Genomic DNA, 26,388 nt, shown 5'->3' on the forward strand with positions numbered 1-26,388 from the left:
CCATGATCAAATTTTTGGTGGTAGATAATCCTTTCGCATATAATGTAATTCTAGGACGACTAGGCTTGAATTTGTTTTGAGCAGTAGTATCTACCTATCACTTAAAAATGAAGTTCCCAACAAAAAATGGGATAGGAGAGGTATCTTGCGACCAGAAAGAAGCTCGAAGGTGTTATAACTTGTTCCTGAGAAAAGGTATCCAAGAAGAAAAGAAAAGGAAGGTGGTGGGGAAGTGAAATCGAAGAGCCCATTGAACAAAAGATGGGTAGAACAGATCGGATCGAGCCAGCGGAGTAGCATAAGACCATAGAGATGGTGCTAGGGGAGTAGAGCAAAATAACAAGGATTGGATCACGTATGAATGTCATATTGGAAACCATGATGATTGAGTTTCTAAGGGAGAATGTTGATATGTTCGCATGTAGATCCAATGGCGAGACTAGTTAAGCAAAAGAAGAGATCATTTGGCATAGAGCGGAATCACATTATTGAGGAGGAGGTGAATCCACAAATATTTATGGCCGAGGAGGATAGAGATAAGACTTCTTTTACAACAGAGAATGGAACTTATTGTTATAAAGTAATGCCTTTTGGTTTTGAAAAATGCAAGTGCCACATATCAAACGCTTGTGAACAAAATATTAAAAGAGTTCATTGAAAATCCATGGAGGTATATGTTGATGATATGCTAGTGAAGAGCAGAAAAACAGATGACCACCTCTTACATTTGAAATAGGCTTTCGAAGTAATGAGAATTTACGGAATGAAGCTAAACCGCACCAAGTGCATCTTTGGAGTCTAAGGAGGAAAATTCCTTGGATAATGGTTAGTGAAAGGAGAACTGAAGCTAATCCGAAGAAGATCGAAGTGATAATGAAGTTGGTGTCGCCCAAGACGATCAAGCAAGTATAGAGGCTCACGGGTAAGGTCGCATCCTTAATCGCTTTTTTTCTTTATCAGCAGATCAAAATCTTTCCTTTTTCAAAACTTTAAGAAAGATGAAGGATTTTGAGTGGAATGAAGAATGTGATCAAGCTTTGCAAACTCTAAAATAATATTTGACTTCACCACCATTATTGGCAAATTCGAAAGAAAACCAGTCCTTATATCTATACATCGATATTTTCGAGGATGCAATGAGCTCAGAGCGTGAGGAGTCAGGGATACAAAGTTTGATATATTATGTTAGTAAAATGTTGCAAGGGGCGAAGAGGAGATATACGCAGATAGAAAAGTTAGTATTAGCATTGGTTGTCACAACTTGCGAATTGTAACCCTACTTCCAGTCACACAAGGTGGTAGTGCTCACCAACCACCCCTTGAGACATATTACGGCTAAACCAGAAGCATCAGAATGGTTGATCAAATGGGTTGTAGAGTTAGGTGAATTCGATATCAACTTTCAGGCAAGAATGTCGGTGAAAGCTCAAGTACTTGCGAACTTCATTGTACAATTTACTGGGGAACAAGTTCCAAAACAATAGGAGGGTTGGTTGTTACTTGTTGATGGGTCGTCTAATGCTAACAACGGAGGAGCGGGGATTCTAGTACAAGGATCAAATGAGGTTGAGATCAAGGTGGCAGCTAGACTATCTTTCCCCACTACGAACAATGAAGCTAAGTATGAAGCTTTGATGTTAGGTTTAGAGTTGGTACAAGAAGCAGGTGCGAGGATTTAGAAGTCTATACTGACTCTCAGTTGGTAGCAATGTAGATCGAGGGAACTTATGAAGGGAGAGAGCGATCCATGATCCAATATTTGAAAAGAGTGAAGGAAATAATATCTATGTTTGATAGGTGGGCGATCCAGCAGATCCCGAGGTGCGAGAATGAAAGAGCGAATGCTCTATCCAAGTTTGATGCAATGATGGCAAGGGTTAAGGATAGGAGGATTACCATGATGATTAGCGAAAAAGCAACAATTGAAAAAGCTTCAAAAGTCCAAGTGGTTGAAGAGAAGAGGACATGGAAAGATGAGATTATCAAATATTTGAGGGATGGAGTTGTATCGGAAGATATGGTGGCTGCCAAATGAGTGAGATTCAAAGTCAATTGGTTCATGATGATCGGGGATGAGCTTTATAAGAGGCTGACAAAATCGCTCCTCTACCTATTTGATCCCATTTTGTCCACTGCGCTATCTCAGCAGTTTTGGGATCGGTATTAGTAGGTTCAAGTCTGATCACCTGAATCACAAACAAGAGTCCTTTCATCGACAAGAGTCCTATATAAAGGCATGCCAGTTCCCACTTGAAACACACAACCACAATCACAAGCTCTCATCCTTTGTGATTTCTCTCCCTCTCTTTCTCGGCTTCTATCATTCTTTTAAATATTTGAGCGATTACAGTTTTGATTACGAGCTTCTGAGTGTTTGGTCGAGGTGTTCTTCGGTATAATGCTAAAATCGAAAGAACTGTAACCGTCTTATCTTGGGAGATATTACGTTGAACCCGATGCACTCTAATACGGGGCGCATATTATCTTCAAGGCAAGTAGTAACTCTGCGATTCTGTTAAATCAACTACTTCAATTGGACAGAGAATTGTTACGATACAATTCTCGTTGTAAGTTTTCGATTTAAATTTTTTTGTCTTAAATAGCGTTTTTAATTGCTTTATGCTATTTGTTCCAACGTGGATTTAATTGCTTTTTGATTTCTAAATCCGATTGAAATATTTCAAAACGTTGGCTCAATTGCTTGAAACCAAAATTTTTCCAACGCTTACCACAGTAACAACAAATGCAATATCTGCCAGGTGTGCGACAGATAAATCAATTTCTCTTCCAACTTCTGATACTGAGTTGCATTCATAGGATTTCCATCTTTGCAATCTCCTAACTTCTGATTTGGATCTATTGGAGTATAACAGGTTTAAAGATATCAATGATATTTTTTCTTTGTGAAATAGCAAGTCCAATTTTTGACCTGGCAACTTCCATTCCAAGAAAGTATTTTAAAGACCCAAGTCTTTGATTTCAAATTCTGAAGCCAAACTTTCCTTTAATTGATCCATTTCTATATTATTATTCCTAGTAAGAATAATATCATCCACACAGACTATTAAAAATTATGACCTTACAATCACTGGTATGATCACTTTTAGCTTGTACATAGTCTTGATTCTTCATGGATCGAGTGGGTTGTTTAAGCCGTACTCTTGGAAATTGCTTAAGTCCATATAGTGACCTTTTCAGTTTACACACTTTAGACCCAAAGTATTCATCAAATTCAGGTGGTGGGTTCATTTTGACTTCCTCTCTGAATCTCGAAATGCATTCTGCACAACTAACTGTTGAAGTGGCCAATCAAGATTTATTGCAATCGAAATTGGTACTGTAATAGTATTCAACTTAGCTACTGGAACAAAGGTCTCGAGATAACCAATACCATTGGTTTGAGTAAAAAAAAAATTCTGAAATATTTAATTTAATTCACTCACAATGACACAAATATTAAACGAGAAAAAATATCAATAAAAAATTATATTAATATTACTAGGCAATCGGAAATACTTTTATTTCATTTAAACCACATATGAATGTGAGAGTATTTTTTATATAATAATTAACAATCAAGTAAAATAAATAAATTAATATTACCCAACAACATAGGATTGAGGTAAGTTTAACCAATATAGAATACATAAAATTTTATAGTATCTTTATTGATCCTTCTATTAATAAGTGATTAGAAAAATAATGAAACTAATTATTTTTTTTTTCTTTTTTCACTATTAGAAATAGAGAAAAGAAGACCAAGCGACACTTCCCCTAACTCTCATCACTCTCCCAGTTTTGTCTCCTTCTCGCTGCTTCTATTTCCCCTGTTTCTCATCTTTCTCAGTAACAAAGAGAGCAGTTTATCTTTTTTTGTGATATTTAAAAATGAGCACATTACCTCCTATAAAAAACAATATAGCAATTTACTCCCTATATTTTTTTAAAATAAAACAATTTACCTCATTATACAAAAAAGTAAATTGCTTCATTTAAAAATCATAGGAGGATAAATTATTTTATTTTAAAAAGTATAAAAAGGTAAATCGCTATTTATTTTTTTATAAGGGAGTAATTTGATCATTTACAATATCACAAGGGGATTGTTTGCATTTTTTTCCTTTTCCATGAAATTAGTCACGTTCAAAGAATGATTTCATCAAGATCTAAGAAATTGCAATCTACCATAACGAATTAGTAAATTATTATATTTTTTTCATTAAAATCAGAAGTTGGTTATCTAAATTATATTATTTATAAATCTAAAAATGCCATCAAATGCCTGGGTTTTTAGTTTACCAATATGTTTCCCATGAAATTAAGTGAAGTTCAAATCTTTTCCTTGTTGATCTGATTCATTAATATCTAAGAAATTACAACCTCCCATTCGAGTAAATGAATTTAGTCGATTAAACACCAGCACATGTTTTATCATTATTTTTAACAAATAAAAGTTGGTTATTCAAGTCCTATTATTTTTTACAAATAAACCAATATTTACTTTTTTTTATTTGTTAATTTAAAAATTAAAATTTTATCATCAAAATTTATTACTTTTGGTATGTAAGTAATGTGTTTAACATATTCTTTTTAAAAAAAGATAAACATTTAGTTCTTCGAATTGTATCATTTTTGCATGTAAACTAATATGTGTTTTATATATAGTTGAAACAAGTAATTTGATTTTAATTTTATATTCTTTTAATATTTTACAAAAAATAATGTATCAAGTGAATATTTATCTAATTAAAGAAATATATTAGAGAACTGCAAAAGTGATAATATTAATTATCAAAAGTTGGAGAAAAACACAAGGCGCCTTTCTTTTTTTGTACGTTTCTTGCCATTATCTCCCATCTTCCCCGTAAAACTGCTCCTTCCCAAACTTGAGTTCTTCTCCCATAAAAACACCTTCAATTTTTGGGGAAAAAAATGTAATATTACCCTCCTAACATGATGAATGAGCAAAAAAATTTCTGTAAAAAAAAGAAATAACAAATTATTCCCTGTAATTTGGATATGATACGGGGGTAATGTGCTTTATTTTCCAGAAGACAGGGGGTAATTTGCTAGTGTTTTTTTACATGAAATTTTTTAGTCATTTCACATATCACATAAGAGTAAATTGCATTTAACCGGACAAAAAAAAAATGTCATTCTCATCTTGATTTTCTTACACTTCTGAAAATTTGAATTTCGGGAAGCATAACAAGAAAACTAGTGGATTGCTTGCACTGGTTGCAGTCCCCCAGTTTATCTCTCTAGGATTTACATTTAAGTTGGTTTATAGCTCTATTTTCGCGGCTGAGGACGTCTGATGAAAAGCATCACTTGGAGTCGAAGGCCGGCGCCGGGGCTTCCAAAACTTATGGACAGTAGGCGATGGATTATCCATAAGAAGGGATACATTGTTATCAAGGATCGGGCCTTGCAAGGTTTGATTTATCCATCTCAATTTGGTATGCAGTACTAGGTTTTGGTTCCCTTTGAGATCTGAGTAAATTAGGTAGTTTCTTCAATTTGAACACAGTTGATTTTGTCTATCAGTTGTCGTGGTGCGAAGAATCGTGGTGTTGCTAAGGATCGATTTTAGTTCACCAATTAAATTGTGGTGTTAAATTTTGTGATAAGAAGCTTCTTATTCTTGTTTTGTCACTGTTGAGTTGGACTTCTTATGCATAGAATGGATCAGGTAATTTTAGTTTGTTTTTGAGATTTAGGTTGATTAAGGAACTAGCTTTCCAAGTGTTGTATGTATCTGGACTGTGACAACATTCATATTGATAAATTAAGAGCTTTCTCAATTATTATTGGATAATACTCTAGTAGAAATGGAGACACCAGTAATCCATGGATCCAGAATTCTTATTTGCAGATTGTGTAGGTGGTGGAACTACTGATTGACTATGAACACAATCATCCTCCTCCTACTGGGACTTATCTGCTCTCAAATATGAAATGCTACCTAAAATTAAAAACTATATGTTGAAGAAAAAGGTTGTAAACAAGTACAAATGAGAAATCTAGACTTTTTATCTAACATCGATAACGATATGGAAAGTATTGGTTGGTGGAAGTAGAATTAACAGGTCTAACTTGATTACCATTTTTAATCTTTCACAATTTCTCACAACAAGTAGCTAGATAATAAAGATTATTTGATCTACTACAAGTTATTCTTTAGAGTTACTTCCTTTATTCAGGTCTATACAATACTAAATGCTCATGTTGTGCAGGTTGTTGAAGTTTCAAACCTCCAAAACTGGAAAGCTAACATCATTTCGTGGGCAATCACATCTCCACTTGGAAGAAACTTGAATATGTTGTCCCCTCTGTGAGCATGGATGGATACTCTCTTTATGCTTCTGCATGCAATATTAACTTCACATTTTGTAGGGTGAGGATTAAGGTAATTTTGATTGAATTGCAGGTTCCATATGTAACTCACTCGCACTGAATTAGAGGACATGGTCACTAAATTTAATTTTAATAATGTCACTGTAAATGAGCAAATAGTCACATTTCTTTTATCATTACATGACCATAATTAATAAAAAATATATTTTCTACTCTATATTTATTGTGACAACCTAAAAGTTTTTTTGCCTAGTTATTATCCTTAATTATCAATCTCAAATGTAAAAGCTCTGAAAATGTCATTCTCTAACTACAGGACTGTAGTTTTTCAATGGGATTTTGATTATTTAATTTATCAGATTCACAGAATATTTATAAGTACATATGATGATAACATCATATTCAAAATCCAAAGAGTTCTGAGCCGTTGAATCACACATAATGATATCATTATATGTCAATCCAACAGTTCACGATCCATAAGGTACAAGCCCACGTGAGCAACCTCAACACATTTCATGAATTCTATAGTTGAGAGAACTTATCTGAAAAAAGAATCAGTGGGTGGCAACAACAGCTCAATAACTCCCCAGGGAAAATCTTCCTTCACAATTGAGCATCATGCCTAACAACGTCATGCATTTCTGAACTTCTCCAGCAATCAATCTCAAAGCTGGAACAACTCTCACTTGAATAATGTGTAAGTCAGACATTCCCCATTTGGCGCTGGGTTTTATGATTTTGCGAGAAAAGATATGCACAAGTATCCTACCAAACAAGAGTTATTCACAGGAACTAGTAAATAAGCATCTCACCTTCACGTAAACCTACACGAGAAGATCTTCCATCGCGTCGAGTAAGAACCCAAGCGTAGTTAGTGCCATTTGAAGGCCTATCAGTGGGTTTAAGGCCAATAATAGAATCCACCTCCAAATTTTCATGATTTCTTCTGTACTGATAATACATGGAATAGAAACTTCAAGGTTGTGAGGTACTTTGTCCTGCGAACTAGATACAAGTGTAAGGTTATCAGGCTCCAGCTTGCCATCCTGCCCATCAACTACACTGCTGAAGATCTCTTCTGCCTCAAAATGTTCCTCAGCTGTGACACTTTCGGCTTCACTGCCATCTTCATTTACTGCTTTCATGGAGGTGATGGATGGAACTGAATCTGCATCTGAAAAGAGTACCTAATACAGCAAAAAGGTTTTGCTCCTAAGGCTTCAGCAACTGACAAACATAGCACAAGCAAGACAAATTCTTACCTCTACTTTGAATTCCCCTGAAAATTGATCCTTGGCATCCCAAAGAACATCAACTTCATCACGGGTCAGCATTAAAACATTTGACCTGATAAATGCCGTATGGAACATAACTCTAAAAATAATTTCTTCCTTCACCAGATCATCCTCCAAATGGGTGCACTCAAGAACAATATCCCCTTGAACACGGGAATGGATGTCGATTTTTACTATTTCACACTCTTCCTGCAGCCACAGATATAAGATCATCTTAAACATGTGGTCGATTCGTTCTGTTTAGTGTGAATTCTCAGGATCGTGGCAATACCTTTTGATACACACGAGTATGTTTTCCCACTTTAGAAGTTGTAAACAAAAGCTTTGAACTTCTACTTGATGTTTCTGAAGAAGGATCCTGACCATATACACGCAGTATTGGTCGGCATCCTCTGCCACCCTCATATAAAGGAAGAAGTCTAAGTATAATACAATCCAAAGCCAGAGGTGTATCCGATGGTGGCCAATCCGACCCAAAATTTCTTCTAGAGATGTACTGAAGATATCTGAGCTGAGATGGCTGGGGATCCAGAGGAGAAAGAAGATAAAGAATCTCCCTGGGTGCTTGCTTGTATACCATTTCAAGAGTCTTCTGCTCATCGGTGAACTGCTTTTTGTAAAGAAGAAGGCCCGCAAGCATAAAAGCAAGCACAGGCCATCCTCCCCTTTCACAGTGCATTAAAAGCACATTTTGTTGGCCTTCAAGCGACAACCAGCTCTCACTAGATCGCAAGACATGCTGGATCATCTCTAGTGGTAACAGTGGACAACCTTCATACAGCCGAGGGTAATCCAATACCGTCATATCATATTCTGATAATATATCAGATAATTGGCTCCTCCTTTCTCCTTCGAAATTAAAAACCATAAATGAAGCATCTGGGAAGCAATCCTGTAGCTGAGCTACAATTCCATTCAGGTATGTTCTATACTCATCTTCGTCGAGTACATCAGTGGAGAAGCAACAATCAAACACTACATTCAGCAATGATCAAATGGTATTACTACACATCACAATTCACGAGTCCCATAAGCATAAGTAAAATCACTCCTCTTGAAACCAACTTTTATGTTTCTCGAAAACCGAAGCATGCAGACAGTTTCTATGATGAAATGCCTAAAGAACTGTATAATGTCATTAAAATTTAGGGATAACTACTTAACCACACCCTGAGATTTGGTCAGTAAACAAATTCCTCTCTTGATTTTCCCAGACAAATGTCAACCAAAAATAGCAACAGTATTCCTCCAAGTTTTGGCCCTTGGTTTTGAGTTCATGGGCTAAAATGCCCTCTGGTCTGGTACTTGTATGATGTACATGCTTATGCCCTGACTTGTATCATTTATGATTTATCACAGGTGTTAATGCAATATTCTGTACCAAAAATTTTGAAAATCAAAGATTTTGTAGGTCTATCACTCTTTATTCCATTTTTTTTCTCATTTCACTTTGCCTTAGCTTTTAAGTATATACTTTTCATTGTATTTTTATGCTTTAGTTTCTCTTTCATTTTTCATCTTATGTAATGTAATATAGGTTTTATCTATAATTATTTAGCTAATGTAATATACTTTTAAGAAAACAAAATAATTAATAACTATGAAAAACTAAACTTTTCTTGCACATAATTAATCAAATAAATGACTTAAAAGGATCGTAAAAGGTACTCTTCTATTCATGAACTGATTAGTGACTAAAAAGACAAGTTAGCTATGAGTAAATATATAATTAATCAAGTTAAAATAAATAATAAAAAGCATTAGAGTTTATTTTTTAATTTAGCTGATTAAATTAATGTGTGTACACAATAACTATAGTAAATACATGAAAAATTATAACATACTCATTCTAATTAGACTATATGGTATATTCTAGTTTATAATTTAATGCACCTATATCCTTTTTTCTTCTTCTTCTTCCTCTTTATTTTCCTTTCCTACCGAACTCCCTACACCAGAACCCCCCACCATATATATACTGCCCCCTACTCCTACCCCTAGCCCCTGACCCCCCACCTCTTCCCCAACCCAACCACTCTAGTTCCCTTGTATGTATATCTGTGTCTGGGGTGTGCATCATATTCATACACATAACAGAGACTATATATATAGAAGAGAGGGAAGGTAAATACATAAATATATACATATATATATAATTAAGAGAGAGAGAGAGAGAGAGGACATTATAGAAAAGAAGAAAAGAGGGAATTATGAATTTGAAGATTACGGGTTACTTTTATATATCCAACATTTTACATTTTTAGGGCAATTCTTTTTTTATTTTTTATTTTGTTGGTCGCCTCTTGAAGGGGAAAGAAATCCATTTGCTCTTCCGGTCATTATTTCATCCCAAAAACTCTGATTGGGAATTTACATAAAATTTTCCAAAAATAAAAGGATAGGCTGTATCATGACAAAACCTCGTTTACAAGTAATTATCCATAATACTTATTTGCAGCAAAACACTGAAAATGCTGGGAGGGCTAAGAAAATGATCACTGACACCAAATTCAAGATACAACCCTTATCATCCAATCCATAAGTATGATAAGAAATCTGGATGGGGGTTAAAATTTAAAATAACAACTCTATTCCACCGTATTCAAGAAAAACTCAAAGCAGTAAGTTGATAAGTAGATCTTCAAGATGCGGGTCAAAATTAATGCCTCAAAACATTTTCAAGCAAACAAATGATTCTAAACACTATTTGTGCTTTTGGGCAACATCTTCACTGAATATTAGTTCAGTATAACCTAAAAGAGCCAAATTTGACAACATCCAGAACTTCTTTTCCTTTGGCAAAGGAAAGTACACTCCCATTTTCACATAGTATACGGAAGAAACTGCATCAGAAGCTTCAAATTTCTAGTTGCTTCATTAGCAATTATCTCCTATATTTCCAAGCTGGTTAAGACCAATCAAAAGACAAAATAAGCATGATCCAGAAGTTCACAAACTTTGTAATAATTAACTCCGTAAACTGCCGTATCGACAAGGACCAACCATCCATATGGTGAAACCTACGTGCAATACACTACAACTATGGTTGTCTGGAATTGCAATCCCAGAAATCCCAAGAATTACACTAAACTGCCACTATTCACTTAAAGCTCCAAAATTCTTCATCCTTAGTATAATGCCATTTTTAATTATAAACTTCATAAAACTGAATAATCAAAAGTCATAATTGAACAAGAAACAGTAGCTGCAAGCATACCGTAGACCCTCTCGGAGATTTCCAGAAGCCGATCAGGCGGCTTCCGGTAGAAGAATCGCCTGAATAGCGCCCCCTCATTCTGCTGTCTTCCCCTTGTTTGCATCTAAAACCCCTTTTCCTCGATCCAAAATTCTACTGAATTTGACCTAAATTACTAACCGATATCCACAACTTACCAATCACTGCCAGAGCAAAATCAAAAATTAAACAATTGCACAAATCCACATCAAAATACCGGAAGGAATTGCAATTAGAGCAGAGGGTTTGACCTCACACTATTCGACATTAAACTATTGCAGCTGTCAACTGTATCAAAGAAAGATTCGAGGCAAAGTATTCAAAAACTGTAGAAACGTAGAAGCTCTGACGACTGAGAATCGACTAATTCGAGTTCCCCATATGCCCGCCCAATCATAGGCCTAGGGGGCCAGGGGTGGCAACGAGCTCGACTCCTCGACCATTTTTGTCGAGCTCGACTCCGAGCTCCAGCTCGATTTTTTTATTTTTTTTCTATTTTTTTTATTATTATATTAAATTATAGAAATCACTAATTTTTTTCATAAATTTATAAGTAATAAAATAAATTATATAATGTATATTATATTATATTATTATTATTATTATTAGATTAAATAATGAGAATCACTAATTTTTTTACATAAAATTATAAGTAATAAAACAGATTGTGTATTGTATACTATATTGTTATTATTCAATTAAATAATGGGAATCACCAATTTTTTACATAAATTTATAAGTAATAAAATAGATTGTATAATGTATACTATATTATAAATATACTAAAATATAGTATGAAATTCTAATTTATTATTATAAATATAAATTACTGATTAGTTTAGCAGTAATATAATTAGTAAAATATAAAAAAAAAATCATACTGAATAGTTTAAAGTTATGGAAAAGTATCAATTTATCTGAAATAATGCAATTGGAATACATAAAAATATTTTATAGTTGAGATTAATATATGTTCACAATCTGCAGTAAATTTATATATTTATAAATGTTAGTATTACATTGATATAACTATCATCTTACATTGTTGAACAACATGGGTTAATCGAACCATTAAAATTCAGATCAAACCGTTAAATATGATCAAACTTACAGAAAAATACACTTGGTAAAAGGTTTAGACTTATTGAATATACGGATGTCAAGATATCGTACACAAAACATAAGAATAATCATTCAAGTCAGTGTATCGTAGAATCAGGTCATGTAATTTTAAATCAAACCGTCCGATATGATCTAATAGACACAGTCTTATATATATTTAAATTTGGTGTGAATCGGGTGCCCAAATTTTAAGATATCATAATTGTTGATTAATTTTTTGATCTCATTATATATAATAAAATAATAATTAAAATTGTTCAACCATCATTATTTTTAGATTTATTCATAGCCCCAGGACGACTTTTACTTCAATGTTGAGACATCCTTGAATCCAAACACTTCTCAATGGTGGAACTAACAGTCAAGATGTAAGGACTAACTAAAAACAATTTTCTTGACAGATCTCTCTATCAGAACCACGAAAATGGATACGTGCAGATGGATGCAAAAACCAAATGAGGATGGAACATTTACACAACTATTTGAGGAGTTTTCACAAATTCCCTGTACATCAAGTGAGTGGTTGAGAAAGAAACATTTGAATGCCGATGGAAAATCTAACTCAAGAGATGAAAAATGATAGTAATAGATTGTGGCTGAAATTTATAAGTTTATCATAGAAAGAAGGAAAAAGGAACGAACAAGTATCAGCCCTTTCTTCGTCTTGGCTGGAGGCCTAGTTGGTTTTTCATGGGATTGTTGCGTCTAACTCAAAAAGACGAGGCGTTCAATAACCTCGCTGGTCATCATACTCCTTATGCTTGTTAGTCAACATAGAGCTTAATCCTTCTTTAGGACCATAAGCTTTGTGCAATGGCAACTCATTGAGCTGACTTTCATCTCCAGGTCTACTGTGCTTGGAAATAGCAACCATGGAGTTACCTCCCGTTTCTCTTTACTGCAAATGAAACATGATATTAGTGGGCTTTATGATAGAACTAGTGCAGAATACATTTTATATAGAAAGAGAGGCAGCAAACATTATCTCTGCATATTTTTATTTGATGCATTCTCACTCCACAAAATAATGAAACTCCTCTCCATCAAATCCCACCAAAAGACTACACATTTATTCCATGCATTGTGCAACGACGGTGGAAAATATTTGATATTCCAGGCTGAAAGCGTATGTAAATTTCATGAAAAGTAGTTGAAGAAAAGTGGTGATAAAGTGGCTGGAGCACGTTTCAAGTGTCAATTTTTGGGAGATAAAAGAATTTCTTGCGCAGGTGGATCACAAGCCGGCTTACCATGAAAAGTGTTAGATGATTAGGACAGGCTCGGCATCTCAATTCTACAAACAATTTATTATTTCTTACAATATTGAGCAATTCTTTCGCACTCAGTTCAGTTTCCCAAACAATTTATACCTTACCTCTCTGGAACCATGACCTTCGAACTGCCTGGCGGATGTGACGCTCGTGCTTTTCCAAGAGTTCATCAATTCTTTGCGATTGAGATAGCAAGGGTCCTGAAAAGTCAACCTTCTCCCCTTGATCATGATAAACCTGTTTCAATACCCACTTGGATTAGCACAAAAGTCTGAAATGAAAAGGGCTAGTTTTTGAATTCTTACAAAGGGTAGGATAAGCTCAAAAGGTATAAAAAAAAAGGTTACAACTGTTCCTACAAATTCCTGGCTCACAAGCCAACCAAAATACTGACATTTTATTACCTAACACCCCCATAGAAAATCAAACTTCAGTAGCTAGCATTTCTATCACACATGATATCATGTAAATCACAAAGAAAAAAGGAACCCTGCTGTATTGCATGGGACTATGTCAGTTATTTTGACGTTGATAAGGTCCTTAATGCACTTCAATACCTTGATATGTAGTAGATGATGATGAAAATGATGCTAATGGACATAATTAGAGACAGCATTCTCATAGCAGCTTTGTAATTACCACGTTGATTCTCTTAGCAGCCGCTTCCTCTTTATGATAGAGCGCCATTGACAGTTCCTGAGAATGGTATCCATCTGAAGCATCAAAAGAATCCGGACGCTCTAATTGGCTCCATTGTTTGAGCATCGAGCGCTTGATGGTTTCATAGGAGTCGTGGCCTTTCGTCTTCACAAACTGCCCATTTACAACTTCACAGTTTTCTTCCCCCTTCGAATCCAAGTTATTCCTCAAATGCAAAGCACCAGAAGGTTCTATTATTAGACTTCTAGAACTAGACCTACTTCGCGATCTTAAGGATGAATCAATCATCCTTTTCTTTGCCCAGGCAAAACCACTTGATCCTGAAACTTGTAAAGGACCTGAATATGTATCATCACCTTGAGATGCATTCTTCACATGAGATGCCTCTTTGGTAGAGCCTGTTGATGGCTTAGGTGGCTCCTGACCTAAGACCCTATCTCCTCTGTGATTAGTGACACCATGTCTGTTCATTTTCCGTTCACCTTGCATTTGATGGGGCAAGTTCTGTAAAATTTAAAATTAAGTTTAAGAACAAGTCCTACACAACATAAAAGAGATAAAATACATACTAAAGATTTACAGGACTGATATGAATGGCCATGTATTTAGAAAACACACACAATATGTATATGTACATGCAAGGCCCCCCACCCCAAACGCATACACATATGTTGGGGTGTCAGACAGAGATGACCTCTTCTGGGGCCAGTTTATTGATTCCGTTCTGCTTCCTAGCTGGCTTCCTTGTTTCAGGTCCACGTGATCTTCCACCAGTCCTTTTCCTATAAGTACAGAAATCGATAACTTTAACATTGAAAATTTGAAGAACTAACATTGCAAGTCCAAATGGAAATGAAAAGCATTACCTGCTGGCCTCTTCATGATGTTTAATATCAATCTCCTTACTAGGTGGATATTTTGGCAAGCTTGATGGATCACAAGCATATGGCTTCATCTTGAAATACTATTGATTGCAAATAAAGAATAAAATATCAGGAGGGTAGTACTTCACATGAAATCTTTAGCACTAAGAATATTTAGAACTGCATAATGTCATGAATTTCTTAGATGAGAGGGTTGAGAAAAGATGCATTCACGTTGCTTTGCATAAATCAACGATGACAATTTTTTCATTTTTCTCTATTAGAAAAGAAAGAACAAACATCCAAAAGAAAATTAGACAAAAAACCAAAGGAAATTAACACTACACATGAAACATTTGCTTTTGTTTATCAATGGTTAGGTGTCTCAAAAGAATACCTCTGATGTTAGGGCTGAAGTAGCAGTGCCCCTCTTGTATGGTTCCACAGATAGGAGAGTTTCTATCAGTGTGACAGCAGATTCAGGTAGATGCTCAAAGGTTTGCCAAAGAGAGCTCTTATAAGGATGCTGTGGTTTAAACAAAGTTGCATGAGGAAGTTTGGATTTCTTCCAGTAATCCTCTGGAGGGGATCCACAAAGTTTGAATATTTTGTGTAACTGTTCAACCTGTTAATAGATAGAATCCATTCTCATTATTCAGGAAGCGGGAGTTCACATTATATGCAGGCTACACGTCTTTACAATAGATACTCTGAACTAGTCTCTAAATGTATTTCAGAAGTTACAACAATTATGATTCCTCTTGGAGTTTATTTATATATGTAAACCTCATGCGATATGTAAACCTCATCCGCTGCTTCGGAGTATGGGCGTGTTGCCATTGTGCCTCCTGGCACAAGATACCATAAGAACATCACATGTTGTATGGCTCTCCAATTTAGGGACAAGAACAGTTGGCTCATATTTTCAGAAAATTTGAAATGTTCCGACTATTGAGGAAGAAAGAATGTCATATATATTTTGTAATAGAGCACATGCAGGACTACCTAGGCAAACTAGTAAATGGGCTGTCCTAGTTTATATAGAATGCTGCGCATGTCTAGTTCTGATAGAATGCTGCGTATGTCTAGTTTTGGCTTCTTCATTCAACAAATGAACTAATACGCTTTAATAAGCTATAGCAAGTGTTAAGTAAGCTAAACAGAAATCTATTTCAGGAACAGCATTTTTGTCTGTCTTTCCGCTATGGCTATAGTAATATCATGCGATTGTACAAGGTAATGCATTCTAGTTTGCCATAAAATAAAAAGAATCTCGGAGTAATAATCAGTCTCTCTCAATTAATGGTAAAAACATGATGGAGTCAATAATTTCCCATGAAGTATGGGTTTGAGGACTTTGCCTGGCAAGATCCGTGCAAGCATCTTCACATACAAAAAATACTTGAACTTTAAAGCAGCAGTGTACTTTTTGGAGATGATTATTTGGTGTACGAGATTAACGAAATCCCAAGTAATCATATTCAAGGAAGTTGAGGATCAATCACTCTGAAAACCATATAGTTAACATTGGAAATAAGAGAATATCTTAAAATGCGAAAGTTTCTTTCTTATTATCACTCACGCCCACATATCTTGATCATAAAGTTGCAAGTCAACTTATAGAAGGGCGTTACCTCAGTTCTCCCTTGAAGGATGGGTTTACCAGTCAGAAGTTCAGCAAGCAAGCACCCAACACTCCACAGATCCACCGATGCCCCATAGTCATTAGCGCCCAGTAGTAGTTCTGGAGGGCGATACCATAAAGTGACTACTCGACTTGTTAGAGGTTGCCTATGCCCATAAGTAGAGAAGTTTGCTAATCCAAAATCGGCAACCTTCAGAACTCCTTCATTATCTACTAAAAGATTTGCACCTTTAATGTCCCGATGCATTACACCTCGAGAATGACAATGCTCAAGGCCAGATAACAATTGCTTCATGTAGCATTTCACCTGCAAAATAAGCCCAATGAGATCCTTAGCATAGACAATAGATTTAACTTATTTGCTTCAAGAAAGAGACCAAGGAATAGTACTTCTTGCACACAGAAATATCAAGTGTACCATCTATGTGTCATATCGATAGCTCTGTATGCTTAAAGAAGAATAATCCAAACCTGTGCTTCAGTGAAAGTGATCTCTGGGGAAGACAATAGCCCGGCAACATCGTGCTCCATATACTCAAACACAAGATATATGTTGCATGAAGATCGTGATGTAATTAATCCTTCCAACTTTATAATATTTGGATGATCAAGCCGGCGAAGAATCATTATCTCCCGGCACATAAATCGAACACTTTCAGGCTCAAAATTGTCAAACCGAACCTTCTTCAGAGCAACTATCCTCCCAGTTTCCAAGTCACGTGCTCTGAACACAGTGCTATATGTACCCTGACCAATCTGTTTGAAGCAAGCATATGCAATATACATGTCATCAGCAAAAACTGAATATTTAATGATAGCGAACACATATAACAGAAATTTTTCTTCCTGTATCCTGAGGACAGGCTTGGCTGCCTGCAATCTTTGATCTTGAAAAATCAGGGGGAGACGAGGTGACATTATAAGTTTTTCAATAGAGAAAAGCCATTGTCTGTCCTCGTTAAAGACTTAAGTGCCACCCACGTCATAACATCATTAATCTTGGTTATTGACTGAATTGTTGCACAAAAAAGCATGAAAAGAGCCAATAGCCTCTTATAACTATATTTCACCCTAATAGCTATGGGATATTACCAGTTGAAGTCTTTTATTTCTAAAGATAAGGGCAATGTCCTAAGCCCAATCACTATTCCATCCAATTCAAGCTTCTTGGTTAATTGGCAAACTTCGGATGTGGATTTCCACAGTGAAAGGATTTAACTAAATGACTGTAACAAGTTAGTGATACAGAGCCAAAACCATTCACCATTGATTGACTGCAGAAACAAAATGATATGTTTCAACTTCTCAATTTAGTAAGAATTCTTGCTCAGTGTTTGCGCCTACTATAAGATGAGGTCTGGTCTGCACGATAAATGGTAAAAGAACCACCTAAACCTTTGTCTTGAACTCTCAGTCGCTATACAAATGTTGCAGCTATGCAACTCCTATCAAATGAGCACTATACTAATATACTTGAACTCTTCTATTCGCACGTTACACACTTACCACATAAGACACTATCAAATCTAGAACTCCAAATACTTTTTAGTTCAACAAACAACCATGAAACCGACTTCTTTTATGTCTCTCCAATTCAGTCAGTTGATCTTGATACCTTACACCAAAAAAGGTAAAAAGTAAATATCCTGGATACCATAGCATAACAACTTAGTTGGAAATTCGAAACAAAAACACCAAAAACAAGAATGAAAAAGGAAAAAACTGTGTGGGTATATACAGTTTCCTAAATCCTCAAAATTGGTTAGGAAAACAAAATTCCACAGCCACGAGTGTAGTTCATTAACAATCTCTTAAAAACTCAGTCTATGCAGGACAATCCCACATGCCATAATTATTCATTAATTTTTCCAACTCACTCCAGGACAAGAAAGAGACAAGTACACAAGTGTACAAACTAGTCCTAGTTACTGTACTAATCAACAAGTTAATGACACAATCCCAGTTAGTTAATAAACAATACGAATAATCATAATTATTAAACTTAACCTTTTCAAGTTTCTCGAAAGAGTCTGCTTTGAGCGGCACCCAGCCCTGAATGGCTTCACCCGCCACCGCGCTCAGCCACGCCGGCCAACCCGCCGCCACTTGCTCCCCTTCCACATACTTGTGCAAGTTCCCCAGCCTAAAACTCACAGATTCACTCCCACACCCGTTCGAACTCGTCCGTCCCGACTCACCCATCTCGCTTCCCGACTCAGTGGCCCCCCTCTTCTTCACTTTCTTCAAGTTCAACTCCAGCTCCGCCACCAAACCGCCGGCCCCGCCGCAGCTGCCCACTCGGCTCCGACCCGACCCTCCATTGATCCCTCCGGAGTGATCCAGTGCGGCAGGGGTCACCGATACCGCTTGCTTTGCCGACACGCAACCCATGAGAGCGTGCCAACACAAACGTCACCACTCCAGCACCAGCACCGCCGCCGCCGCCGCCGCCACCATACTCCTTAAAGCAGTAAAACTAAAACGAATCCAGATCGGAACATGCTAAATCTTGACCCCAGTCAAGCCTAGTTTCCGAAAAAGCAATGCCAATTCACTAGATGATTGACGATTCTATCTTTCGCTTTTATATGTAATCAAGAAAGAAACATCTCTTTCACAAAACTCCTCTCACTCTCTCTCTCCCTCTCTCTCTCCCTCTCTCTCAACCTCTTTTATGTGCGGCAATTGCGGGGAGGGTTTATCACTTAATGGGGTTCAAAATCCCAGCAAGAATTCAAGCGGAATCAACGGAGCGACAAACCCTGTGGCCTTTTCCTCTCTTCCCTTATACACGCTTACGTGCGCTTCTACTGCTATACAATCTTGCTCTCCCTCAATTCCCCTTAATTCTTTTTTTTCTCCCTTAAACAAAAACAGCGGCGAATCTACACAGTGTAAAACCAAGAAAGTGGCAGACCCATACAAAGACTCTCAACCCGTATTTGACTTTTAACATGCATTCCGCAATGGGATCTAAATTCTGTACTCTTTTGTTTGCTTTCGAGCTTTTCCCTTTCTTAGTATAATATTTCTTGCCTTCAAAAACGTTCAAACTTCAAACTCGATCAAACCCATTTTGGTTTTGGTGGGGTGGGGTGAGGTGAGGTGAGGTGGGGTGGGTGGGGGGGTGGGGGGGGGGGGGGGGGGGGGGAAGAGACCAATAATGGAGCGCGTGGAAGAGTGTAGATACTGTGGGAAACAATGTTGGTTGGGTTGGTGTTGACGAATTGAGTAATGTGTTTACATTGTAGTGTAAATAGAGGGACAAGAAAGAAAAAGGGCTGATTATTTAAATATTTCACCATAAAGTTTCAACAATTATAAAAAAAAACACCTACTATTTTAATTTCTTATGTATTATTGAACCATGGTCAATTGGTCAATATTACATGTATATTGTAATATAAACTTGTATTAAAATATATTTATAATTAAAATTTAGATAATTACACTCTCCTCCTCTGATTTTATTTAATTACACATAAATCCCCTATAATTTGAAAAATTACATCTAGCACTCATAATATTTGCTTCCATCTAACAAATAAGTCCCTCTGTTAAACAAAATTTACCGAATTTGATGATGTTAATAAAAAAAATTAAAAAAAAATCTATGTTTACCTCCGATTGACTTATTACTGGCCTATTATAGATCTAATAAATTTTTTTATGATCAAATTACTCTCATACGTCTTCACGCGTTAACGTATATGAGGAGGTATATTTCACCATTATAAGGATAGTGTGATCCGAAAAAAATTATTTGACCTACAATAAATCAATAATAAGCCAATCGAGGGTAAATATCAATTTTCATTCAGTTATTCTGTTAACTCAACAAATTTAGTGAATTTTAACTAAAGAAGAGATATTTATTAGATGTAAGCAAACCTTAAGGTGCTAAATGTAATTTTTCAAATTATAGGGGGTCTACGTGTAATTATACCAAATCTCAGGAGATGAGAGTCTAATTATCCCTTAAAATTTTAAAGTACCTTTATTTTTTTTTTGTTGACTGTCGTATAAGGACATAATACTGTAATTGTTTTAATATTTATAAGATTTAAATATATATTTTTTATATCGAAAAATCGTGTTAAGGTTGTTATGCGTGAATTTGGGTGATTGCTACCTCATCGAACAAGATAATATTTGATTTCATCAGCTATAAAACCTACAAAACAAACCACTGCCAGAACCATGCAGGGAAGACCGATTGTAGCCTTTCGATACTTAAATCAAATAGGTCGTAAAAGAAATATAATAAAAGATCATAAGAGTATTAGGGTAGCAAAAATTACATCTACTGCATGAATAACGACCTTTATAGATTTCCTTCAATTCTACAATTTCAAGTGAATTAAGACAATAAAATGATTGGATGGTCAAGGGGGTTCATACATATTAGAGTTTAGAACGCACAAGAATTAGATTGTAAAGATCTTGAATTAATTAAATGGATCTAGAGCTCCTTCTTGAACATTCATAGAACCGTTGCTATGTGAAAATTCGCATTGTAGTGTATTAATTCTTGTTTTTTTTTTAAAAAAAATATAAAAAATTATTTTTCTAAACAGTTCTTCTTAAAATAATATATTTTTTAATACCGCGGCGGTTCTCTTTGCATTTTTTGCTTAAGCGTTTTTGCCTAAAACAATATTTTTTTTAAAAAAGTTGCAGTATTTTTATTTTATTTTATTTTATTTCTATCTTTTTTAGCTATTTTTAAATTATTTCCCACTATTTTATATTCCCAAAATGATTCTATACAGTGTCGAATACGCATTGGATATACTTTGAATGCTAGTAGAATATGCATTAGATCTAAGAAATATCCAAAAATAAATAAAATGTATTTGGTATATTTGTATTATTAGATAAGGCAAGATAATTTAAAATTATTTTTTCATAACATATGGGTCGAAATGTAAAATAACATAATAGTCTAAAAAAAATATTTTGAACATTTTGTGCATTTCTTTATTTTTATCTTCCATAATATTTTTATTTAAAATATGGCCAAGCGTATAAATAATAAAAAGAAATTATAAGATTAAAATTAGTTAAAATAATGTACATATTATAATTTATAATGTCAATATACATAATCTTGTTGTAATTTAAAAGTATGAGCTTTTAATAATTTAAAAGATAAAGCAAGTGAATAATTAAGAATTTTAAATCTAGCTAGACATGATTGAATAAATGAAAAGGCAAAAATAATTAATTTAATTAAATTATAAACTATTACATAAGTTTAACTCTAAAAATTGAGTGTTTATATTTGATCTTTTACTAAAGTATCATTACAAGTTATAAAATTTATCACATAATTCATATTAATGAAATTAATTTATTATACATTATATAGTGAAATTTGGTATTTTGTAATATGAAACGGGGAAATAAATAAATTATAATTTAACCATTTTTTTCTCATTAAATTTGTGAATTACTTACTAGTCTTTCATATTAAAAAGAAAACAATACATATATATATATATATATATATTCACATATTAATATACTTTCCATATCCGTGCAAGAAATATAGCATTTAAACATAGTTATATAATTGTTACGATTAAAAATAAATAATCGTTGTAAATAGTCATTTGTCATAGTTATGCAACATACCTTAGTCGTGATTTTGGCTAAACATTTGTCATGACTAAAAATTAAGACAGATATTTTTACCATAGTGAAGAAACTAAATTTTTTATATTAATTTTAACTAATAATAATTATTAAAACATAGATAACAGTAAATTTTGTTGTAATGTATAAAATCTATGAACCCTTCAGTGATGCACAATCTCTAATTGAAGACAGTACAATTTTGAAAAACTAAATTATTATAATTTAGTAATCTTTTTAATGGGGAAAAAGACCAAAAAAAAAAAAAAAGAAAAAAAGAAAGAAAGAAAAGCAAGTTGAAGAGAAGAGGAATGATTACTCAATAAAAGAGGAGCAACATAACAAAAGTAAAAGTGGAAAAAGATTTGACAAAAGGGGAAGCAATTCATCACTTTTTTCCCATTTCACACACCTTCCACCATGTCTGGTTTCATTTTTAATTTATTTTGGTGTTATGTGAAAATTAAAAAAAAAATAAAAATAAATAAATATGTGTTACAGATAGTATGTATGTTTGGATTTTTTTTAGAGATAATATAAAATAAGTATGGTATGTTTAATGTTGTTTAATGGGAGACAAAAACTACTGTTTATTGTCAAAGTATATCTTTTTTATATATATTTATATATATATATATATGTATGAACATGTATATAATTTTTTTAGTTGTAAGACCTATAATTAGTGTAGACTTATTTTAATAAAAAAAATAAATGAGACACTTTTTCAAAACACCAGCAAAACTTTCAAAACAAATCAAGACAAATATTTACCATATTTTGATCCATCTAAAAAATGGGCAAAAAATGAAACCAAACACTATATAAATTTTGATAACAGTTAATCAACACTTCTGTGATGGTTCCAAACTATAGTCAATATTTCGGCATCGTTTGCAAAAGGAAAGACTAAAAACTGTTGCGGAACCGTGTCTAGTTATTATGCGCCATAATTCTTCTTTCCCTTTTCTCATAGTCCTTTGCCTCAACATGATTCCATATGTGCTATTACCATTGACTTGTGCAACCCCTAAAAGGGCAAAACCAAATTCACTTGTTTTCATCATTGTTTTAAAACTCAATCCCAATCGATGGATTGGACCTGTCGAGCCGTCGTTCAGTTCAGAAATTGATTCTATTCGACCCATAAAATTTATTTATCTTCAAAATTATTTTATTCTCTGAAAACAGTATGAACTGTCGGTTGAATTGGTGGCCTAATTGGTCTAGTTTCGAGTCAAGTGAACTGACCGGTTCATTACTTCTATAGAATTTTTAAAATTTGATACAATTTAAAATTAAAATCGTAGATATTTCATATGAATGGGAGCATACGTACAAACCAAACACCCACGTGATAATAATTATTTGAATTATTTATTAATTAAATGAATAAACGCATCAAGCCCATAATCTAATTACATTTTTATCTCCTAAGATTACTTGAATTGCTAACTAAATGATAATTAATAGACTAAGATTTGTATATTAATTTAAGAATGGTGGATGCTAACTACTTATTATTTTAATATATTAATTTTTTTTATTATGAACTCGTCCGATCATGATTCACCCGACGGTTGAACCAATCAATTTTTATGTTCGATCAACAATTTGATTTTTTAAAACATTGGTTTTCATTGCTTCCGATCAAAATTAGACTAGATATTTGTGGGCTCAATCGATAAAAACAGGTCATTTTTAGTTAATAATTTTGAGTTCGATTCTTTTCGTCAACGCGAGGACTATATTACTAAATAATCTGTAAGTGCCCTATAAATAATTTACAGTTTTGAAAATACAGGTGATCAGAGTCGAAACCATTTAAATTCTTTAATTTCCCAGAAAATGAAGAATCAAAATGAAACCAGAAGTATGGCACAAGCATATCCTCATTGTTAAGTAGGAAAACACACCATCTTGCCTTGTTTCCATACTACAATAGTTACTTATGTGGCAAGTTCTTGAGGTCGTCGTACGAGTTCAGTGGGCTCGTGAGCTTAACTAGTCATTTTAGTTAATTTATTTGACTTACAGTCTGAATTCATTCCGTTCGAACCTAACAGGATGTTTGGCTAAACTCATTTAAAAAATCTTACAAGTTCATGATATATCGTATAAGATGTTTTTAGAGTTTATAAAATGTTAAATCTTACTATTTTAAATATAAATTCATAAAATATTTGAATAAAATAAGATTACTGAGCTTATCAGATATTAGTAAAGACAAATTTATAATTAATTTTAAAAAAATTTGTTAAGATTTTTAGAAATAAGTTAGCAAATTGTACTATACAAGAATATCCCCATATGTTTAATTATAATAATTACATATTATATTGTACATGCGCGCGCACACACATTTTTGTGGTTGTCTTTGGTTGATGAGGATTATAATCAGGTGTTGATGAGAGATTTATGAATAATTAGAGAACAAAATCTTTTTAGTTACAAATTCTCATTTTTGTCCTATTAAGTGGAAATTATACTAAAAAAATGGAGTTAGTTGTAATTTTAATCCCGTATTTTAGGACGTTTTTGCAGAACTAGTCCCGTATATTTTGATTTAGTTTTATTAATAATTTTAATAATATTGTAATTTATTAAATAATATATGTTGTTGATTTAGTTTGGGAAAGATGGAAAGTTTCTTTTTAATTTAATTTATTTTATTTTATCTTTTTTAATTATTTATTGGTTTTTTCTGAAATTCACAAGAACAAGTGCATTTCACATTATTCTTTTATTCCCAAAATCTCATCGGCCATTCTCATGGCTACGTATGCTGCATGCTCTGCACGTAGCCAATTTATTTAAATTTTAATAATCGAACAAAAATTGTCATAATCATTTAAAATATGAGATAAAAAAAAAAACTATTTCAAATAATAGGACACTATTTTTGCAAAACTATAAGTATGAAACAAAAACTTCAATTTAATTGTCAAAAAGTCTAAAGGAATTTTCCCAAAAATGTTGATCCCAATCCCCAAAACTCTTTCTCTCTCTCACTTTCACACACACTCACACACTAATTGAGCAACTGTCCATTGAGTATTGACTAAGCTAATGCTTCCCTCAAATTTCCAATTATGTGAAGTACATCATAGTATAATATTTTATTGACTTCATCTAACTCTATATATAAAATCAAATAAAATGTTATCTTATTTTTAGAGTCAAACAATTCATTTAAAAAACAGAAAGAAAAAGAAAAAAAAATCAATTAACCAAATTACCCTTACAACTCTCGAGGACTTAATTAACTATTATCCAAAAATAACATTTTTTTTCTTCGAACTCTTTTTTTATCAGGCTGATTCCTCTAAACGTACGTAGCAGATATTTTTGCTCCTATATTTTTTTTCTGCAATTATGAAAATCAAAATGACTTAGAAATTGACTCACACATCACACGTATAGTGTCTACCTAATCATGATGACATTTTTTATTTATAATTATAAATAATAACAATCACAAAAAAAAAAAGAAAGAAAAAAGATTGGATATGATGAGTTGGTTTTGATGCTATAATTGGATGGATGACTTGTGCTCTCTTGGGAGATATGGAAGTCTTGGGACCATTGTAGTTGGAGGGGGAGGGGCATTCATTTCTCTTACCTATTGAGTTTCATAATCATTTAAAGATATTTTATTTTCATATTTAGGAAAAAAAATTCAATGTAAAATTATATAAGGACAAATATTGAATAATGATCAACTTAGAAACTTAGGATTAATGAGTTAGAAATTAAACCATTTCAAGATCTGGCTTGAGTTTCTCTGTTAGTCCCTCGTCCCTTTTTCTTTTATTTTAATTTAGTCCCTCGATTTTCAAATGTACCGAAGTAGTCCCTCATCTCCTAAATATATTTCATTAAAGTCCTAATAATTAAGCATAAGAAAAGATTATAAATACCTTCTCATTATTTAAAAAATTATAAATGCCCGAGTCTCACTTATATTATTTACTAAAACCCCATCAGTTAATCATAAAAAATTAAAATTAAATTTGAAAAAAAAATGTATTGGAAAAAAGTCAATTAAGAATGATTTAATTATCAATTAAAAAACAAAGAAATAGTGGCATGCCTTGTGAGCTTTGAGTTGAGTGACATAATGAGGTAGTGGCACATGATGACATCAATATATTATGGCTTAAAACAAACATCAATTTTCAAACTTTATTGTAGGTATAATTAATAGGCACATGAAGTAAACAATTGAGGTGGGGCTATCTTTGGTGGCGCCTTTTCCTCACCACAATTACCACAACTTATTATTATTCCTACATTAATC

At 33.7% G+C, this 26,388-nt stretch overlaps 2 protein-coding genes and 1 long non-coding RNA gene across 6 annotated transcripts; 1 reads left to right on the top strand and 2 right to left on the bottom strand.

Moving 5' to 3' along the window:
* Positions 5,120-6,897, top strand: LOC110011670. The gene is made up of 2 exons (XR_002286685.1): positions 5,120-5,435; positions 6,237-6,897. It is a non-coding gene; the product is annotated as an uncharacterized LOC110011670 (long non-coding RNA).
* On the bottom strand, positions 6,704-11,368 carry LOC105157955 (formin-like protein 20). Of its 3 annotated transcripts, none has more exons than XM_020692229.1 (6): positions 11,142-11,368; positions 10,873-11,054; positions 7,927-8,630; positions 7,623-7,844; positions 7,173-7,547; positions 6,704-7,030 (listed from the first exon to the last, which is right to left on the bottom strand). In XM_020692229.1, the coding sequence occupies exons 2-5, from the start codon at positions 10,973-10,975 to the stop codon at positions 7,185-7,187; spliced, it is 1,392 nt and encodes a 463-aa protein (XP_020547888.1). In that variant the 5' UTR covers positions 10,976-11,054; positions 11,142-11,368; the 3' UTR covers positions 6,704-7,030; positions 7,173-7,184. The 3 variants fall into 3 exon arrangements, with proteins under 3 accessions (XP_020547888.1, XP_020547887.1, XP_011072812.1); XM_020692228.1 differs by having other exon boundaries at positions 6,704-7,045; XM_011074510.2 differs by having other exon boundaries at positions 6,704-7,547.
* On the bottom strand, positions 12,426-19,542 carry LOC105157956 (probable serine/threonine-protein kinase At1g54610). 2 transcript variants are annotated; one of them, XM_011074514.2, is made up of 9 exons: positions 18,459-19,542; positions 16,923-17,207; positions 16,441-16,758; positions 15,204-15,431; positions 14,810-14,907; positions 14,638-14,725; positions 13,923-14,447; positions 13,383-13,520; positions 12,426-12,910 (listed from the first exon to the last, which is right to left on the bottom strand). In XM_011074514.2, exons 1-9 carry the CDS (start codon positions 18,840-18,842, stop codon positions 12,908-12,910), a joined length of 2,067 nt encoding a protein of 688 aa, XP_011072816.1. In that variant the 5' UTR covers positions 18,843-19,542; the 3' UTR covers positions 12,426-12,907. The 2 variants fall into 2 exon arrangements, with proteins under 2 accessions (XP_011072816.1, XP_011072815.1); XM_011074513.2 differs by having other exon boundaries at positions 13,388-13,520; positions 18,459-19,541.

This window comes from Sesamum indicum, linkage group LG3 (genome assembly GCF_000512975.1).
Source record: "Sesamum indicum cultivar Zhongzhi No. 13 linkage group LG3, S_indicum_v1.0, whole genome shotgun sequence".
In the NCBI taxonomy this organism is placed as follows: domain Eukaryota; kingdom Viridiplantae; phylum Streptophyta; class Magnoliopsida; order Lamiales; family Pedaliaceae; genus Sesamum; species Sesamum indicum.

What these genes read in the sequence shown, in the direction of transcription:
- LOC105157955 (XM_020692229.1), bottom strand. Translation starts at nt 10,975, where the DNA reads ATGCAAACAAGGGGAAGACAGCAGAATGAGGGGGCGCTATTCAGGCGA. An exon ending in AATCTCCGAGAGGGTCTACG is followed by an intron (nt 8,631 to 10,872) that starts GTATGCTTGCAG and finishes TGCTGAATGTAG; the next exon opens with TGTTTGATTGTTGCTTCTCC. An exon ending in ATACTCGTGTGTATCAAAAG is followed by an intron (nt 7,845 to 7,926) that starts GTATTGCCACGA and finishes CTGTGGCTGCAG; the next exon opens with GAAGAGTGTGAAATAGTAAA.
- LOC105157956 (XM_011074513.2), bottom strand. Translation starts at nt 18,842, where the DNA reads ATGGGTTGCGTGTCGGCAAAGCAAGCGGTATCGGTGACCCCTGCCGCA. An exon ending in TCACTTTCACTGAAGCACAG is followed by an intron (nt 16,759 to 16,922) that starts GTTTGGATTATT and finishes CTTATTTTGCAG; the next exon opens with GTGAAATGCTACATGAAGCA. An exon ending in CATCATGAAGAGGCCAGCAG is followed by an intron (nt 14,726 to 14,809) that starts GTAATGCTTTTC and finishes CTGTACTTATAG; the next exon opens with GAAAAGGACTGGTGGAAGAT.